Source organism: Echinops telfairi, unplaced genomic scaffold (assembly GCF_000313985.2).
Source record: "Echinops telfairi isolate 266 unplaced genomic scaffold, ASM31398v2 ScPeMD7_3533;HRSCAF=4204_0, whole genome shotgun sequence".
Lineage (NCBI taxonomy): Eukaryota > Metazoa > Chordata > Mammalia > Afrosoricida > Tenrecidae > Echinops > Echinops telfairi.
This window is the reverse complement of record NW_022107431.1, coordinates 73,478,368-73,499,711: the sequence shown is the minus strand read 5'-3', so window position 1 is coordinate 73,499,711 and position 21,344 is coordinate 73,478,368. Positions and strand designations below refer to the sequence as shown.

Genomic DNA, 21,344 nt, shown 5'->3' with positions numbered 1-21,344 from the left:
ATAATTTATTAGGAAAATATTGCTTGGGTCTTAAGTAAGACACATGTTACGTAGAAAGTTTAACTTACCTTGGACAGCGTTTCCTGCTTGAATATCATACACCTACACAGTCGGGCAAATCCTTCTTTCCAGCCTGTCCATTATGATACGAGGATGAATCAAGGCCATAAAGTTGTCACCCTGTTTTGAAAATATATATTAGAAATGGGTTCAGTGAAATTACGCCCCTTTATTTTATGTAAAATGTGCCACAAGAATTATAAAATCACAAAACATCATTTTGAAAACTAAAGTAAGCCATAGTTCTTCTGAACAGATTTTAAAAGTGCTATATAAGAGTCATTGTTGAACTTTACAATGTTTGCTCAATTTGTGATAAAGATAGGATATGTAACTGATGCAAGTGGCATTTAAGATTTAGAATAAAATCATAATTATTATAAATATGTTACTTGTACTTGCATATTAATATAGAACATTATGGTTCTTTAATGATCATTGCTAAAGAAATGTCAGTAGTAAATTTTAAGACAAGTAATCTTAGAATTGTCAACACACAAAAATGTAGGGCATAATTGCTGTATGTTGACATATTAGTGATTCAAATTATAATTGTAGAACTGAATAGCTCTCATAAAAATGTAGATTGATTTACTGCTTTGGAAAATATGTATATGCAATAAGTTATATGAAATTTTAAAATCAGCAGTCAAATTAACTTCACAATCCTTGTTGGTATTTTTGAGGTTTAGACATTGAAATCCTTCTACATGGCTTTTAATTAAGTTAAAGAATTTTTCAAACCTCAGTTGATTTTTGAGTGCTATTATTTCATCAAGAATAATTTTTAAACTAGATTTTTCATTATAATTAATATAAACATCCCCAAATCTACAAGACTTGTTCATTCTGCTTCAGAGCACATTTTCCCAGTAGTTTATTAGACATTTATTTCCAAGAACTGAGGTTTAACATTTAATTCAGAATAAAAGAAAGATTATGGAAAGACTGCATTTTTATACTTTGTCTTACTATATTTTCAGGCATTGGAAGCCATCCTCTGTAATATTCCCAGTGATATGAGTAACAGTACATTGATATCAAGTTGATGTCAACTCATGTCCACCGTACGGAAAATACTATAATTTCTGGCGCCATAAATAATTATGGGACAAATAGTCACATCTTTCTCCTGTGGAGTGTCAAGTCACTTTGGACTGTAAACCTTTTTATTCGCAGTCCAAAGCTTAACCTACTACACCCAAAGTGTTCTTTATACCCTTAATTGGGAGAGGTTTTAGAAAAGTTTTCTGTGGCTATATGTACTCAAACGGGGGCCCTTAGTTATCTCAGGCTCCCATTGAAAGACAGGAACTAGTCATTTCCATTCATCAAGATACCGCATATCTAACCTAGCTCACATAATTTGAAAACAAAAACAACAACAAAAATCAAACAACAAATTTCTTTCCCATCAGCTACTCTTTGGCAAGTGAGTTTCCTTTCTTAGTTTTATTTTCAAAATAACCTTTCCCCCCTTAAATGAAACACACTTTCTATATTTAGCTTATGTTATTTGGAAAAATTTTGAGTTCAAGGTTGCCATAAACACAAAAACCTGCACCAGGGTAAAATGTAAACTTGTTATTCCCACTTCACAAGTCATGGAGAAATTAAAGGGAATGTAGAGATCGGTATCAGAGCCTCCATTGTCAGACTTAGGTGCACAGAAAGGCATGGATGATAGTAGAAGCCCGAGATTCATTTGTGGAACTACATGGAAATAAGCCTCCGGAGAACTCCCCCTCCTAAAATCAAGGCCTGGGAGGAGAGTGGTCATTAGAGTGCTTAGAAGAGAGGAACATAGAAGATCAAAGGCATAAATCTGACCTTAAGAGTTAAATCTTTGTAGACTTCTCCCCACCCCCCTTATAATGCAGGCTGGATCTGGTATGGTTTCCAAAATTTCTTGTATTTTTGGTTTATATTGTTTTGTTTATTATTTATTCATAATAGAGTGTATCTCAGCCACGTAGTGTCATTGGCAGTCACACTCCTGAAGCTGTGTTACATGCTTTTCTGTTTTTCAGAATACGAAACCCAGGATTGATGAACCTACTGGGACAGCAAGTAGGATCAGGGGAGGGGAGTACATCGGGACTGGTGAGGTAAGAGGGAGTTGAGGTCAAAGAGTCCATATAGAAAATGAATGGTTGGAAACATTGTTTTAGCAGTTGTACCATATTACTTGATGTGATTGAAGTATGAACTGATATGATCTGGGTATTAAGTCCCAATTAATAAAAAAAGAAAAATTATATCTAATAGCATAACTCATAGCTAATACTGGAATTCATTTGGAGTTTTTAGCCAGTCAGGATTTCATAATATTTTCCAGTGGGTATAGGCATAGGTAACCCAAATATTAAAGGTAAGAGGTTCCAGGCAAAGGCTCTCTCTCTCTCATTGCTACAACAAACTAACTTAACTTTTAATAGGAATCATCGGAAAGTTAACATTTCAAACCAATACTTCCTGTCAATTATTCAGTGGTAATGTACTTCAGCTCTTTAGATATGAAGAATCATAATTTACACACTCAAAACCCAAATCTTAGCATACTTTAAAAAAAGTACATATGAGGAGGTGCAGTGTTAAAACAGCACGTAAGGTCTCAATGTAGTAAAAATGAACAAAGAAATAGCAATTAACGATAAAGAGACACATCATAATAACTGTATTGATTCATGGATCTGGTCCTCAAAGTATATGCAAGCTGGACAGACCAGTCCCAGTCCTGGAGTGCTATAAACAACGTGGAAACTCTCAGTAGCATCACCCAATCTCACCAAGTGAGCGTTGCTGCGACCCCCGGAAATAAGTACCTCTGCCTGTGAAATCAGCTCTCCTTATCGAAATCACAAAACCCCCAAATTGAAGGCTGTAAAAGGCAGATTTGTTTTATAGCTTCCAAAGGGATACAGTCATATAATAGATGTTACCAACTACAGGAGGAAGCCTTGTACTAGAAATAGTTAAGATGCACTGAACAAAGACATGCTGAAAATAAAGCCTATTACATCCTTACCACACATAATGTACCCCGATTATTTAATACGCACACATATCTAACTGGATGGAGTTATTTTTGAAGTGTTGTCACACTGCACCCAGACAATATACCACACGTCTTGTGACAATTCTGGATGTGAATTTCAGCCTCGTTCTCTCTCATTTAGAAATCCCAAAATGTTATTTTGGATCATATTTGGGTGATGAAGATACAAGCCGCGGATTTTGTCTGGCAATAAGAAGGGAGAACAGGAGAAAGAGTGCATTTGCTCTGAGGAAGTTCCACCACAATCAGGTGGAACACACTCCTGGGAGTCAGGCTTGTGCAGATATGCGGTACCAGGGTCAGAAGCAGGGCTGGCAAGCAGCTGCCCCATGCTGAGCAGGAAATGCCTCTGGGGTGCTGTGTGCTTCTTAAGGTCCCTGGGCAGTCGGTTGGACCAGTGTCATCCAAGCTAGGGACACATACTCCCTGGAAGCCAGGCTCTCTTTTTTGCCTTGTGGTGTGTGATGCAAACAGCCTGAGCATGGCTGCTGACCAACTGGCAGTGGGGTGGAATGCACATGCTGTTCCTACCTGCCTGAATGGCCCTTTTTGGTTCAGGGATCTGTGCACCTCCTGGGCAGGGGTTGACTGCCCTGGAGAGGGGCAATTTCCAGGGCAGGGGAAGTAATTTCTTCCTCTATTGGAAAAAGCAGCTTGCAGACCAGGCACGGAAACCTGTCAGAAGAGGGGCTGCTTTACATACTCAAATGTAGCCTTGGGAGGGTCTGCTACTAGCAGGGAAAACTTAGTGTCAGAGTTTGAACAGGAAATCGAAGTCTCGGCAGCCTGTAAAAATGATGGGTTTTTACAAGTGGTGAATGCCCACTTATGAAAACAATATGCAGGGTGGGGTAGATTATGTGACATGCATAAACATATTACATGCATGTTACTTGCGTAAATATGTAGCAATCACTTCAACCATCAGCTCTTTAGTTCATGGTACTAAAATCAAACAACCTCCTTTCCCACAAAGACAGTACAAGGGATATCTCTTACAATAAACTAGCTGACCATACATTTCCCTTTTCCCTCCTAAATCTCAATGTATAGCTTTCTAGATTAAAAAATGCATATCTAATATTTAGTTGGGTTTTACAATCCTTTATAGGATTGCTAAGAACATGACAGAAAAGACAGGTGCTATAGAGATATGTCTCAACTCTGACAGAATTGAAAACTCTTCATTCTATTGACTGTGGGCCATTTTATTTTCTAAAGAACCTATTTTTTAAAAAGTTTCCTATCATCTCTATGTTGACTATTAATTTTTTTCCATATTGCTGGAGAAGGGTGCAAGAAAAAAATGCAAAAATAAAAGAATTTGCTAAAGTTCCCCTAATATGTTTTGAAAATTATAAACCCAAACATCCTTTTAAAAACCAAATGTTGAGGAAATTTGCTTAAGTGCTACGATTGTCATTTTTCTCTCAGCAAGCATTCCACACATCTCTTGTTGTATAGCAGGGATGGATTTGGGGGATTGACGACATCCAAGGCTATTCAGGGAGCCTTCATTGATGTAATCCAGTGTCTAACCTCGTCTTCCAATTTGTGCACTTAGGAGTTGAGGAGCTCCATTGAATTGTTCAGATGGAGTCACATGACTTACGTGCTTCCATCAGAATGTTTGATAGTTGAAAGAAAGAGAAGCTGTCTTTTCTTGCGCACAATATGCCAAGAGATGCAAAGCCTGCAATTGCAGCAGCTACTTTGCAGCCATAGGACAGGTGAGCCCGAGGAGACATCTTTCACGAAGAAAGAGCGACCGCTGTGAAGAAGTCAGGTGAAGACCTGACCAGACTGTACACAAATTCCATTCACCTTCTGAACTCCTAAGTTGTGCACGCCAACTGATCTCTTTTACCTTTTAAGTCAATTTAGAATACTCACTTTATGACTTTCAATTGAAAACAGCTTTATTAATATATTAAGGTAAGTAAAACATTATGGCTATGCAAGCATAGAACTGTTTGTTAGACAAAAATTCAGAAACGTGAAGCTCGCGTTTCAATGACCATCCATGCGTGCGTGTCCTCTTGGAAGGCAGTATGTCCATCTCTCCACCCTTCCCCCAGGAATTCTGTGCTTTCCAATTTGAATCATGTCGAAACAGCACATGGGGCATCTTCAGGGAACACATATGGTGTTCCTTGTAAGTGATCTTTGAGGTTCCAGAACAAAAGGAAGCTGAAAGTGACAGATTCATGGCCACGTGTGGATGGGGTCAGGTTTCACAATGAAAGTATTTGTAGGGCAGCCTTTTTTGGCCTAGAAGAACAAGCAGGTGTATTGTCATGATGGAAACAAATTCTTCAGTGCTATTTCTCTGGCCATGTGCTTACCCCAACAATTTTCAATCTTCCTAAAATTCCTTTCTAACTTCCTATGAAACCACTGTTTTGACTGGATATTTCTTTAAAGAAAGCACTCTTTGTAATTTGCAACTAGCATTCTAAGTTATTACTTGCTTTGTTATTACTATTGTAATTCAAGAAAAGGATTACATTTAAAAAAAAATAGAACCAGTCCAATTTATTTTAGCTACATAGGTCATGATAAGGAATTAGAAGTGAAACCCCAGCATTAAAATGAATTGTCAATTGAGAAAATTATTTCATTACCTGGTGTCTTTTTTTCCCCTTCATACCCAAATCTGTAACTAAGCATTTGCTCTAGGTTTGTTTGTTTTTTTCAGTCGTTTTATTAGGAGCTCACACAACTCTTATCACAATCCATACATACATCAGTTGTGTAAAACACATTTGTACATTCATTGCCCTCATCATTCTCAAAAACATTTGCTCTCCACTTAAGCTCCTGGCAGCAGGTTCTCATTTTTCCCCTTCCTCCCCCCTCCCCCCTCCCTCATGAACCCTTGATAATTCATAAATTATTATTTTGTCATATCTTGCTCTGTCCAACATCTCCCTTCACCCACTTTTCTGTTGCCCATCTCCCAGGGAGGAGGTCACATGTAGATCCTTGTCATCGGTTCCACCTTTCCAACCCACCCTCCCTCGACCCTCCAGTATCGCCACTCATACCACTGGTCCTGAATGGATCATCTGTCCTGGATTCCCTGTGTTTCCAGTTCCTATCTGTACCAGTGTACATTCTGTGGTGTAGCCAGACTTGTACAGTAGAATTGGGATCATGATAGTGGGGGTGGGGTGGGGGTGGGAGCAAGCATTTAGGAACTAGAGGGAAGTTGTATTTTTCATCATTGCAACATTGCACCTGATTGGCTCATCTCCTCCCTGAGACCCTTCTGTAAGGGGATGTTCAGTAGCCTACCAATGGGCTTTGGGTCCCCACTCCACACTCCTCCCCTCATTCACTATGGTAAGATTATTTGTTCTGATGATGCCTGATGCCTGATCCCTTCGACACCTCTTGATTGCACAGGCTGGTGTGCTTCTTCCACATGGGCTTTGTTGCTTCTGAGCTAAATGACCGCTTGATTACCTTTAAGCCTTTAAGACCCCAGACGCTGTATCTTTTGATAGCCGGGCACCATCAGCTTTTTTTTTGTGCCACATTTGCTTATGCACCCATTTGTCTTCAGTGATCATATCATGGAGGTGAGCACACAATGATATGATTTTTTATTCTTTGATGCCTGATAACTGATCCCTTCGGCACCTCGTGATCACACAGGCTGGTGTGCTTCTTCCATGTGGGCTTTGTTGCTTCTGAGCTAGATGGCCGTTTGTTTACCTTCAAGCTTTAAGACCCCAGATGCTATCTCTTTTGATAGCCGGGCACCATTATCTTTCTTCAACTTGGTGTCTTTACATTCCCTTCATTTTTTGCTAATACTCAATTCCAGGAAGTAGGATAAAGATGAATAAGGTGATGATTGTAAAGCACTTGGAGCTCTCATCTCGAGCATCTATCAAGTAGCATCACTATTCTATGGAAGCAAATGTTGTGTTGCATATTATTATCCATCGGATTATAGTCAGTGATTCTGTCTTCTGCCATCACTCCAATAGAAAACTTCTTCTAAAATAAGGTTAATATGGCAGAATTATGGGGTCCAGTAATTGAATCCAGAATTAAAAGATAAGTGCAGAGAATCCCCGCCAGAATAATTAGGAATTTCTTCCCTTGCTAGATTGAAGCTGGCTACTGGCCATTAGTAGAAAAATAAATGTTTCTGGAAGGGGCTGGCAATTAGAATGCAAAGGTTATACAGAAAGAAAGTCCATTTTTCATGACAGTAGTGATTATAGCATTTACTACTAAAAGATAAGCAGAATGCTGGGAAAGTGAAACTCAAAAATGATGATAACTTACTGATACCAGAAGGTAGATACTATGCCCCTATTTCTCATTTAACCAGTAGTTGCTTTCTAAAAAGTTTCCCTCAGGAAGCCAAAGCTGGACAATCATAAAAGGAAGAAAAAGAACGAATATAGTTGAATTGTGTTCTTGGCAAAGGGTGTCGAGCATTCTGCCAGAGAAGGAACATTTTAGCTTTAGAAGAAATGAGACCAGATAGTGAAATGCTTAGACAAGTGGTGAGACTTGCTCACTTATTTTTGGCTTATCATTAGGAAGGCCATTCCCTTAAAAAAAATTAAAAAGGCATCATGTTCAAATAAGGAGAGTGTTGATATAAAGAACTTTGTAGAGGCTTTAGATGCACTGGTCATTAGCAAGATACCGAGATATTTCTAGGGAAAATACTGTGACTTTGCTTAATTGATCCCGATATTCTAATTTTTCAGAATATTCCTTGATTTCATACTTAGAAAGATATTCAGAAACTACTCATAACTCTTTCTCACATTGCCTGATCTTAGGGAATTCAGCTCAGTTAGAAGAAATGATAAGGCATTGGCTTTGCCAGGATCCTCCAAATGTAGATGAATTTGAGGCACCTGGCTATACTTAACGTCATTTCTTACTTCTGATAAAAAAAAGAACGGAGAGAATTGAAGCAGCGTGCTCTGACAAAATGCAAATTACACCAAGTAAGAGTTGAAAGGAATCAAGTGTTAGATGGTCTTATTTTATGCTCTTCAAAAATTATTTACATGTTTCTTTACAGAACTTTGATCCTTGAAATTTTACCCTACATTTACCTATGGCAGTTAAATACTGTTTAAAGTGCCACAGTGTTTTGATACACACTTACTAGAGAGGGGAAAAAGGCATTTGGCTTACAGGTCTCAACTCTCTTTAAAGATGAGAAGAATGAATGGTCTATGTGGTAGGATCCATTTCTTTCTCTTCATTACTTGATTTCTCTAACCTCCCCAGAAGGTGCCCAAATCGTTTCTCTGTCAATGTGAAGCAGATCACAGATTCCACTGAATTGCACAGGTCAGAAGGAAAACATTTTTTAAAAACAATATATGTATCATGCAACTAAGGAAATGCTTTGAGTGCATAGACAGTTTTAGTCAGTTTATTCTGGAAGGCAATATTTTTATTTTAATTCTATCAACTGAATGTTCAGACAAATTAAATGACTCTTACTTGAGAGACATTATTGATAGACAAAGTCAATCATAAACAGAAATCACAGTCTAACAGAACAGGAAACACTGCAGCAGTGTGCTGTGACCCGGAGGGAATTGGCACTTAGATGATAATGAAGACCTTTTATCTGAAGTGGCGGAGGCTGGGGAGCAGCTCACTTAAGAAGCAGATTTTGTGCTTGACACACTGGATGAATGTATGGATTGTGATAAGAGATGTAAGAGCCCCCAATAAAAGTATTTTTTAAAAAGAAAAGGAGCACATTTTGTGAAAGTTTGATTGTCCAGAATAATTAATCAATTCCAGCCATTGATTAATTTAGTCAAGAATTACTTATGGCATAGAACAATGAACAAAATAGACATCGTCAAGCTTCTAAAGCGCTTCTGATTCAGTGAGATAGGCAGGCCATGAACAAAGCACTGAGCGCTCTGTGACGGCAGTGGCCAGAGATGACAGTGCTGTGGCCGAGAGGGCAAAAGAAGATGCCTGTGGTAGGGACATGGATGTGGACATCTGGGAAGTTATTCAACTCTGAACCTTAGGCACCAGATCTAGGATAAATGCAAAGTCTTGGTTTTTCACCATAATCCACAGTGTGTGAATTACTAAAATAATGACAGGGAAAGAGAAGGCCATGGACAGGCCAATGACCCAGGATAGACTCTTGGGTAGTGCCAGTCTTTACAGAGACAGATTTCTTCCAGTGATTTCTGAATATGTAATACTGATCACCCATGTAAAGAGGCAACAGTGTCAATGCCAGTAAATGTCTCTAAATTATTTTTTCCTTCCAGTTCTGGCACCAGGTGGAGCTTTAAAAATACTCTGATTCCTTTTGAATGTTTTCCAATTCCATCTCTCTTAATCATGGCTTGTTTTTCTTCAATGGCTTGTTGCCATTGCTTTATACCCCATATTATTGAGTGTGAGAGATATAATAAGAAGCAGGTTTTGGAAATAAAAACTAGTTTTGTTTTCTTTCCAAGGCTGACAGTTGTGTTTATATTATTCAGAAGCTTTCAGCCTATAATGTTTACTTACTGAGGAAAAAGAAATGATAAAATATTCCATAGGCCCAACATATTCTAGTTAGATATCAAAGTTCATCATAGGTGAAGAGAGTGAATCTAGATCCCAAAGAGTCATGCTTACAGGGTTTTTGAACAGGATCTTGACATTTTAGGAGAGTTTTACTCTTCAAGACTTCATATGTGATTCTTCTCAGGTAAACAGGCATACGAATGTGCTCTAAGATTATTTACAGTGCCCTCAAGCAAGAAAGAGATAGAAGTGATATTTTTAATTGATAGACAAATAATAAAACTACAGGAATTGATAGAATATCAATAGAAAGATTTCCACAATCTGGTGAAGCACTGAAAGCGCTTGGAAGACAGCTACTTGGCTAACTGATTGAAAGGGACCATATCTGTAGCCATTTCAAAGACACGTGACCAACAGAATGCTCAAATTGCAGAACGATATCATTAAATTCACATGCAAGTAAAATTTTGCTGAAGATCATTCAAGAATGGTGGCAGTGGTATATTGACAAGGAGCTTCCAGAAGTTCAGGTGGAATTCAGAAGAGAGTGTGGAACAAAGGTTCTTATTGCTGACACCAGAGGGATCTTGGCTCAAGGCAAAGAATACCAGAAAGGTGTTTACTTGTGTTTTAGTGACCATGTCAAGGCATTTGACAGTGTTGATCATATCAAACTATGGATAGACTTGAGAACAATGAGAATTCCAGAACATTTGATTGTGCTCATGCAGAACTTGTACATGGATCAAGAGGCAGTTGTGCAAGCAGAACAAGGGAATAATGAAGAAAAGATGTGCAAGAGCGTTGCATCCTCTCACCATATTTATTCAATGTGCATGCTGAGCAAATCATCAGAGAAGTTGCTTTATATGAAGAAGAGTGTAGCATCAGAATTAGAGGAAGCCTATTAGCTACACGGAGGTGGTACAATCTTGCTTGCTGAAAGTGAGGAGGACTTGAAACACTGCTAATGAATTTAAAGAACTGCAGCCTTCTGTATGAATTACAACTCAATGTGAAGAAGACCAATATCCTCACAACAGGACCGATAGGTAACATCATGATACAGGGAGAAAAGATTGAAGTTATCAAGAATTTTATCTTACTTGGATCCACAATTAATGCTCATGGACACAGCAGTCAACAGCTCAAAAGTCATGCTGTATTGGGCAAATCTGCTGCACCAGACTTCTAGAGTGTTGAAAAACAAAGCTGTTAATTTGAGGACTAAGGTGCACCTGACCCAAGCCATGCTATTTTCAATCCCCTTAATGTATGTGAAAGATGGACACTGAATAAGGAAGAATTGAAAAACTGTTGTGTTTCCATTGTGGTGCTGGAGGAAAAGAATGAAATACCATGGACTGCCCAAAGGACAAGAAAGACCCTCTTAGAAAAGTCAGGCCAGAGTGCTCCTTGTAAGTCAGGGGGACAAGACTTCATCTTTTGTCAGGAGAGACCAGTCCCCTGCGAAGGCTAACACACGCTTGGTAAAGTGGAGGGCAGTGAGAAAGAGGAAGCCCTTCAGGAGATGGGCTGGCACAGGGGCTGCCACAATGGGCTCAGGCACCAGAGCGATGCTGAGGATGGCACAGGATAGGCCAGGGTTTCATTCTGCTGTGTGTAACAGCGCTGTGAGTTGAAACCTACTTGACGACACCTCCCAAGTACAATACCATCTCCTTATGAAAGCTGTGGGTGGAGCTGAAATGCTAAGTGCTGGACAACCAACTGATGGTCTAGCAGTTGAGCCCACCCAAAAGCCCACCCAAAGTGGAAAAGAAAGTCATGCAAACTGCTTCCAAAAGATCACAGCCATAAAAACACAGGGGGCACAGGTCTACACTAAGTGAAACATCTGGGGCCACCATGCGTTTGAATTGGCATCCTAGCAGGCAAACCACTTCACCTTAGCGAGACAAGAAGAACAAGTACAATTTCTGTTTACTACATTTGGGCAGATTTTCTTCTCTTTCTTGTAAAATGAGATTACCGCTTTCAGACATTATAGTGAAGTTTCAGAAGAAAAGTATCTATTATATATATTCTATAGTGGCCTCGCTCATGGAATGAAGTTCCTCTTGAAGTTTCCCTCAGGATAACTTGAAATCAAGTTTAATCAAACATTTAAGCCTCAAGGAAGCAGGGCTCCCCTGCTGTTCCTTTAGAATCTAAATTTAGCATCTAGTTTAGCCTTCAAGTGATTTTAGGTTTAGCATTTAAACATTGTCTTGCTGTTATCAAAATCATATTTCTCAGATATCAATTAGCATTCTAATTGCTATCTGCCAATCTAAATTATAGATTCACACTTTTCCTTTATGTAGTCACATTGATAGCGATAATTAAAAAGCTTGCATCAATGGTACAGCTCAAGTCTCAGGATAAATGAAATACTCAGCTATTAGAAAACTTCAAAACCCAAAACAGAGACAAAGTGGGAGTGCTTGACTGTTTATTATCTTGCCCCCTAGCCTCAATCATAAGTACTAATATATGCACTCAAAGTGATTATTACCAGACCAACTCTATATAGCTCAAGTGAAGAAATGGTCACAACTCATTGGAGCTGGGGTATATTTTGGATCCAGGTTGTTATTGTGTGCCATCCAGTAAATTTTGAGCAAAAAATCCTGTGGGACTATAATCCCTATGGAGCAGACTCATAGAATTGCTCTCCCTAAGGTGAATTTCAGTGACTCCAAGCAGCCAATCTGGATTAACCTTTGTATCAGCAGTGCTCCACTGAAAAGATCTTGGTGGTCCCATTGTATGTTGGTGCAGGAAAGCAGGCCATTGGCTGAGGCCTCAGCACTACTAGCTACTGCTGTGCCTTCTCGTCACGTTAAGGAGTGGTTGAGCTAGCATCCTCTCAATCCACTTGATACATGTGTGCCAGAATAAATATCCTAAAGTACAGCTCTTATTTCACAATGCCCCTTCTCAAGATCCTCTATGCCAGAGGTTCTCTCAACCTGTGGGTTGCGACCCTTTTGAGGGTCGAACGACCCTTTCACATTGGAAACACATATTTTCGGTGGTCTTAGGAACCAAGACACTGCTCCTCTATCTGTCAGTCACCAGGTGGGCCTGCACACATGCATATATGCCCACATACAAGTACCCAGTGTGATGACATCATTGCGCCAATTCCATCACATACACCCTGTACAAATACAGGTGTATGTGAGAGGGCTGGTGCCATAACATACTTATATGGACCAGTCACACATGTGTAGAGAGCAGCTACTGTGTAGAAAGCAGCTGCTGTGTTGAAAGTAGCTACTCTGTTAAAAGCAGCTACTGTGTTGAAAGTAGCAGTATTGGAGGTAAAACGACACTTCATGAATTATAATTACTGCGTAAATGTAAAATCATGTACTGTAAAATCATCAGCTACTGCCAAAAAAAATATCTGTACCATAATCTGGGTGCTGATCCGTCTTTTTATATTCAGCTGTGGTTGATGTGAATACTGCCCCCTTGTGATAGTAACAGGTATGTAACAAAACAACAGAATCACAGGAAACTTTAATGAACTGTATTGACTGAATTATGCCATGTATCAACTTTTGTATTATTAAAGCTATTGTTATATATTCTTTTCATTAGCAAACCATCCCATGACAATGGATTGTGTAGAGAAGAATGTTAAGAAAAGAAAATATAGTGAGGACTTTTTACAGTGTGGTTTTACCTCAATAATGGCAGCAGCAAAATAAAACACCATTTTGATGCAAGCATCCAAGCTTTGCCAGCAAGGCTACCAACTATTTTAGAAGCAAAGCTGATGGACTCAAGAAAGCCACACTTGACACTGGTGGCAAGCAACACAAACAGAACGTAGCAGCCATTGAAGCTTCATATTTGGTGGCACTCGGAATCTCCAAAGCTATGAAGCCTCACACCATCGCTGAGGATTTACTGTTGCCAGTGGCAAACGACATTGTTTGAGTTATGATCAGAGAGGAATTTGTTACGAAACTGAGTGCAATTTCCTTATTTAATGACACTGTCCACAGAAGAATAGATGCCATGTCTGATGATATTCTTGAGGTAATCCAGGAAATTAAATCTGTTCCACTTCCAATATTCAGCATCCAGCTTGCGGAATCTACAGATGTTGCAAACTGTCCACAGTTACTGGTTTATGTGAGGTATATTAATGATGCAGACTTTAAAGATGAGTTTATTTTTTGCAAACCTCTTGAAACAACATCTACTGCACGTGATGTATTTGACGCAGTTGGTTCATCTCTGAAAGAGCACAGGAGCTCTTGGGGAAAGCTTTGTGGTGTTTGCACAGATGGTGCTCCAGCTCTGCTAGGACCTTGGTCTGATTTCAACGTTTGGTACCGAGTCACCCAAAGTCATTGGAACTCACTGTATGATTCATCCGAAAATATTAGCAATGAAGAAGCTGCCACAAGGGTTACACAAGAAGTAATGAAAAGCGTCATAAGTTCTGTCAATTTTGTAAAGGCAAGCACTTTAAACAGTTGACTGTTTTCGCAACTGTGCCAAGTTGGATGCTCTGAATAATCCTCTGTTATTCCACACTGAAGTGAGATGGTTGTTGAGAGGAAAAGCTTTAAAATGTGTTGGAAAGTAAGATGAAACTTCATCTAACTTTCCAAATCTACCGGACACCCCATTTGTATTTGCCAAAAGCCCATTCACAGTCAACGTTGAAAATGTTCCTGAGACAGCACAAGAGGAGTTCATTGAATTTATTAACAGAAATGCAGCAAGAACTGATATCTCCACAATGCCAGTTACAAAATTCTGGATCAAGTGTTTTCAGTCATATTCTCTTCTGTCTGAGACCATGTTGCACCTTCTCCTCCATTTCCAACAATGCATCTTTGTGAAACAGGGCTTTCCAGCTTGTTGGTTATGAAGTCTACATACAGAAGTAGACTTGTTGTGGAAGATCTTCATTGTGCTCTTGCAAAGACTGCCCGAGAATTTCTGATCTGTGAGAAACAAACTATTTCAACCTTCACACTGGCTTTTTATGGATACTGTCGCAAAATGTAGCAATGTAGTTTACTGTTGTTATATTAAGACTGTTACCCATGCTACACCATGCTTCAAGACAAAATTTCATTTATTTGTAATTAGAAATGAATATTTTACAATATATAATTGGATATTGTTTTTGTGATTAATCACTACATTTTAATTATGTTTGATTTGTAACAGTGGAAATACATCCTGCATGTCAGATACTTATATTGTGATTCATAACAGAAGCAAAATAGCAGTTATGAAGTATCAACGAAAATGATTTTATGGCTGGGGGTCACCACAACATGAGGAACTGTATTAAAGGTTCACGGCCTTAGGAACCTTAGGAAGTTGAAAACCATTGCTCTATGCCCCTTCCAACTCGGATGATTAAAGTTCTTGCCAGACTTTCAGCCCCTGACTTACTGCTCACTCTTTCACACACTCGAGGCTTGAGTGAATGAAGTTCCCTTTCAAGTCTGTGCCACATAGTTTCCTCACGCCCCTGCTCTTCTGTTCGTTGCTCTCATTACTGGGAATCCTGGTTTCCTCGTTCCCCTCTAACAACCCCATTTTAAAGGCTGCATCTTTAAAAAACACCATGGTCTTTACAATGACACCTTTGATCATTCCATTTGGATGCACTGACTCCTTCTCCTGAAATATCATGACACTTTAATTTACTTTATTTAATTTACACCTAGTTGTTACACATTGGGCTGCTAACCCAAAGGCCAGCAGTTTGAAACCACCAGCTGCTTCTGAGGGAAAAGATGAAACTTTCTACGCCTGTCGAGAGTTACAGTCTCAGAACCCACAGGGGCAGTTCTACCCGGTCCTGTGCATGTTGGTATTGACTCTCTGGCAGTCAGTGAGATACTGTGGTCATTGTTAAATGCTTTTTTGTTTGTTTTTTGCCCCTTCTGGGAGGACCGAGGTTCAGGAGAGCAAAGACTATCTTCTCCTCTGGAAGTGTAGTTATTAAAAATAAAACAAAGTGTTTGTTTTTGCAGTTTTTTTTCTAGTCTTGTCCATAGTTCAACTTATTTTTGTTTTTGCTGACAATGGTGAATAAGTGAAATCTGCTTGGTATTGGTAATATAGCTCTGATCTGAGGTAAAAAATATCTATGGCTTAGTGAAATAAAAATACTTTTTTCCAGAAATGTTATACTGAGAAAACATACTTTTAGGCATTACACATATTTCCCCTTTCTGAGTCAACAGGCATAATAGGATAACAATTAATTTAATATTTTACCCCTAAGTTTTCTATTGTGTTTTCCAATACAGACATTTTAAAGTCTGTCCTAAACTAAGTTATATGTCATTTAAATTAGTAGTCATATTCTGCTTTAAAAGAAATACACTCCAGTAACTGAGGAATTAAATCAAACACAAATGTGTCGGGTACATATTCTGTGAGATAATGTTAAGAAATTGTACATAATTGAAGTGTTCTAGTGCTTCAAGTGGCTCAAAACCAAACACCCCCAGTTTTAAGACATACTCATTGAAACAGAAAGCATTTCATCTGAGCTTGAGTGCATATGAGGAGTTAGAATAAAGCAATATATTTGTTTAAATTTTCATGTATTCCTACCAGTCAGAAGTTATTTAAGTTTTTTCATTTTGATGTCCTTTCATCACTATTCTGAAATATTTATCTTGGGCAAGGGAAACAGCTCACACTATAGTGTTCCTTAAGATCACTTTAGAATTTGGAAGATTTAACTGTTCTCATACATATCAATTTTAAGTTTCCTGGTATGTTAGTGTCTCTGGAAAAGGACATTATGCTTAGGAAAGTAGAAAATAAAAGAAAAAGAGGAAGACCTTCAACAGGATCAATGGACACACTGGTTTCAGCAATGGGCTTAAACATAACAATACAGTGAGCATGGCGCATGACCGGGCAGGGCTTCGCTCTGTTGTACGTGGGTCGCTAAGAGCTGGATCTGGCTCAATGGCACCAAACAAAAGCAAGTGCATGTGTCAAGATCCTAGAACCCACAAATAAATAGCCTTCATAATACATTGCTACAGTCTGACCATGTCATTTTTATTAACATCTTAAATGAACAAAATATAAAATTTGAAAATGCTGGCAGTCCAAGTCTGTTTCAATACACAACAGATTCACTCATCCACTCACCATGATCAAGTCAGTGCAGACTCATAGCGACTCTGTAGGACAGGGTAAAGCTGCATGACTTTCCAAGACTGTAACTCTTTGCAGAAGTTGAAATCCTCTTCTCTCTCCTGAGGAGTAGCTGGTGGATTCTAACTGTGAAATTTGTGGTCCACAGTCCAAAGAGTAAGCACTGAACCAGAATACACACATATTATAATTATCCACCCCAGTGAAATAACTTATTTGATGGTTATTTATGTTTTGAATATTTGCTTTTGGATAATAGTCATTGATTGGCTTCCATCTTGAAATAGAGCCTTCTGGAAATATACAGAACCTTCGTAATCTATCTCATTTCCTTAGGTAAGACTCTAAGGCAGTGGCTCTTAACCTTCCTAATGCTGCGACCCTTTAATACAGTTCCTCATGCTGAGATGACCCTCCCAACCATAAAATTATTTTCATTGCTACTTCATAACTGTAATTTTGCTAGTGTTAAGAATTGGATGACCCCTGTGAAAGGGTCATTCGACCTCAAAGGGGTCACGACCCATAAGTTGAGCACTGCTGCTCTAAGGCCATAATGAGCTAGAGTCAACTTGAGCACAATAGGTGGTTAGTTAAGAATCAAGGACTCTGGCAACATACTGGTTAAAGGACTTGAATGCTAATCAAATGATCAGAAATTCTAACCCACCAGAGGCTGCATAGGGGAAAGATGTGACAGTGTACTACTGTAGAGATCAGCCACTTAGGAAACCCTACAGAGAGATTCTACTCTGTCACTTAGGGCTGCTAGGTGCCAAATCAACTCAACAGTAATAGGGTGTTCAAAACCGTGGGCTTCTTGGAACAAGTAAGACAGGAATCTGAAACCCATCTGGTTAAGTGACTTATGCAAGGTCGCTAGTCATTGTACTGCTACCAGAACCCAGATTTCCAATCAATTCTTACTTTAGTGATATGTCTACAAGCACATACAATGCCTGGCAGGGGCTCATTGTAAACAAGGGAAACACTTTATAAAACAGGTAGATATAATAACTACAACAATGGGCTCTATGTAATTATGAGAATTATGCAGGATCAGGCAATATTATTCATTAGTTTGCCATGAGTTTGTGCCACTAAAACAGCAAGTAGTAAGACAAATTAGACAAATGGCAAGTCAGAAGGTGATTCTTTGGTTTGGGCACTGAGCTCCTAATCACCAGGTTGATGTCTGACACCAAGCAAACAACCAACCACCAACCAACCAACCACCACTCGAAAGAGGAGGCAGCCTGTGTCCATGAGGATTCACAGTCTAACAATCCCTAACAAAACTAGAGAGTAGTTTTTTGTTGCTCTATGGAATCATTCTATGGGAGAAAGATATCTGAAACCCATAGATTTCAGATATCAGTCCCTGTAAAGATTTATAGTCTCAAAAATCCTAAGGAGCAGTTCTACTTTGTCCTATAGAATTGCTTAGGAGTTGGGACCCACTCGATGGCTGTGGGGATTTATAGGAGTTGCAATACACTCAACAGTAGTGAGTTTGTTATCTTCTCTTTAGTTGTTGTCAATTTGTTACATACAGCAACTAATATCAACATGAAATTCCTTGCCATTGAGTGAATTCCGACTTACTGACCCTATCAAAGTAGAATTTCCCCCATAGGATTCCTGAGGCTGTACATCTTTACAGAAGCAGGCTGCACGTAGCTCTCTCCCTCAGAGTGCCAGGTGGGTCCCAACCACCAGCTTTCGGTTGGCGTCGACACACATAGCTTCTTAGCAACCGCAGAAGTCTTCTGGCTAGCATCAGTGTCAAGAGCGTGTGTTAGATTTAAAATGGTTCATCTGCACTTGAAGCAATTGTCTATGGGCTGCCCAGCTTGGGCCCCTTTTCTTGCCTTTTTCCAACATAAATGTTTGTTTCAAAGATTTCTCTATGCCCTTGCCTATAAAGCTAACTTTCCCTTCGGTATACTTTATCCCGCATGCAGTTTTTGTTGTTGTTTCTTACCCTTAGGGCTTATCTGTGCTATGGAACCATACCAAATCTACCTAAAACAAAGTAATCACACATCAACCCTGAACATCTTTATATGGCGTTGCTGTGGTATTTACAAAGAACTTCTGTCGATTAGTTATGCGAATCTGAGTCCATTAGAACTAGTCATCGTCAAGTCCTGCTTTAGAATAATAGGCTTGACCAGGCCCAGGGCTCTTCTCTATTTCAACTAGCACAAGAAGGGTGAAGAGGCAAGAATCTTCACTCTGGGGACAACTAATAACAAATGTCCATATTGCTTTTTTTTTTTTTTTTAAACCTTGTATTAGGGGCTCATACAACTGTTATTGCAATCCATACACACATCAATTGTGTAAAGCGCATTTTTACATCATTCTCAAAACATTTTCTCTCCACTTAAACCCCTGGCATTAGGTCCTCATTTTTCCCCTCCTTCCCCACTCCCCCCTTCCTCATGAGCCCTTGATAGTTTATAAATTGGTATTTTTTTTATTAAGAAAGCGGTGAAGACAGAAATCAAATACCCAGCAAACCCAAAACCACACTCACTGCCATCGAGTTGAAGCTGAATCATAGTGACACTATAGGACACTGTTGAAAGGTCCTTATGAGTTCCCAGGACTGTACCTCCTTAGGGGACACAATCCTCTAAGTAGCAAATCTACTTTTATGCTCAATTCTGACACCAGTTATTCATATATCACTTCTTCCTCTGGTCCTAACCATTCGGAGCTGGGCCAGATCTCTCAAGTTGAAAGACAGTTCTCGGTCACATAGGTATAAATGAGATACCAGCACAAGCTGCGAGTCCACACCAAACCCTCCATTTCTCATCTGCTGAACAGTGTCTGCCCTCTACCCCCTGCTGACTGCAAGCGCTAGGGCCACGCTGGGTCTTCACTTCCGGCCTCCTGAGTGCAAATTCAGAGGTTCTCTGTGTCTCCTCAGGGTTCCAGCTTCCTCTTGTTTCTGACTTTCTGGCCTTCACTACTCCTTCAGTTGCAAGAATTTTCTGGAATGGCACCCAGAACACCCGGAAGGTGCTATACTTATGATTATAGATTTCCAGTAGAAAAATAGTTGCACAGAGAGAGGCACTTGGGTGGTGTCCGTGAGAGTTCCCAGTGCAGAGCTTCCCTCTGCAAACAAGAATGGAGCCCTTCTCGTGCACCTGGATGTCTTTCATCAAACAGGAAAGGCAGGGAGCTGGAGTGTCCAGAGTGTTTACCGGAAGTCATCCTTTTGTAGTGCAAACTCCAGAGAATTGTGCAGGAGCGGACAATATTATTCACTAGGTCACCCTGAGTATGAGCCCATTTCCCTTGAGGTTGGTTGTTTCCAGAATGTGATCATGAAGTGAAGTTCTGCCAGCCACCATGAAATACTAATCCTAAGAAGGTAGGTCCTAGGCTCTGTCTTATGGTCACCTTTCCTGAATAACCTGCTGGGCTGGGCAGTCTTATCTAAGACACTTAAAACATAACACAAGGCTCTAGAGCAGGGATGGGGACCATCTGAGGCGGTTGTTGGAGGTCCTTGAGTCCATTTAGACACACAGGGACTCTATTGATAACAGAACCAAAAAAAAAAAAAACACTCCTAGTTTTGCCTCACAATTGTTCTTATGTGAAAGCCCATGGTTGTAGACACTGTGTCAATCCATCTTGTCAAGGTTCTCCTTTTGCACTGTCCCTCTACTTTGTCAACCATGATGTCCTTCTCCAGAGATCAGTAACTCCTGACGTCATGTACAAAGCACATGGGATGAAGTCGCCACATTCTTGCCTCTCTGGAACATGCTGGCTACATTTCTTCCATGGCAGAGTTGTCTGTTCTTTTTTCAGTCCATGGTACTTTCACTATTCTTTGCCAGAGCATAATGCAAAGGCTTTGTCCCACCTTTGGTCTTCTGTATTGATTGCCTGACTTTCACATGCATTTGAGGTTGTTGAAAATATCAGACTTGGGGGGTGGGGAAGGAGGGGAGAAAAAGGAGGAGCTGATAGTAAGGGCTCAAGTAGAAAGAAAATGGTTTGAGAATGATGATGGCGCCAAATGTACAAATGTGCTTGACACGATGGATGGATGGTTTGTGATAAAGAGTTGTAGGAGCTCCCAATAAAATGATAAAAAAAGAGAAAATATCAGACTCACTTTAGTTCTCAAAGTAGCATCCTTGCTTTTTGACACTTTAAAGAAATCTTGTATAGGAAGCATTTCTGAAATTTGCTTTTAATCATAGAGTAGCTAAGGCAAATGGAGGAAATGATGAAGTTAAATAGCTTAACAGAAAATTTTTAAAGAATTATCAGGCATCAAAGAACAAAGAATCATATCATTGTGTGCTCACCTTCCTGATATGATTGCTGAAGACAAATGGGTGCATAAGTAAATGTGGTGAAGAACGTTGATAGTGCCTGGCTATCAAAAGATAGAGTGTTTGGGGTATTAAAGGCTTGAAGGTAAACAAGCCGCATCTAGCTCAGAAGCAACAAAGCCCACATGGAAGAAGCACACCAGCCT

The 21,344-nt window shown here is 39.6% G+C and overlaps 1 protein-coding gene across 1 annotated transcript in view; it reads right to left on the bottom strand.

Annotated features, from left to right (window-relative positions):
* FUT9 (fucosyltransferase 9) overlaps positions 1 to 21,344 on the bottom strand; it is a 200,679-nt gene that overhangs the window by 56,856 nt on the left and 122,479 nt on the right. Inside the window, exon 3 of the mRNA XM_004710912.2 lies at positions 69 to 180. Coding sequence (XP_004710969.2) covers positions 69 to 98 — 30 coding nt within the window. The 5' untranslated portion in view covers positions 99 to 180. The remainder of the gene's footprint in view (positions 1 to 68; positions 181 to 21,344) is intronic.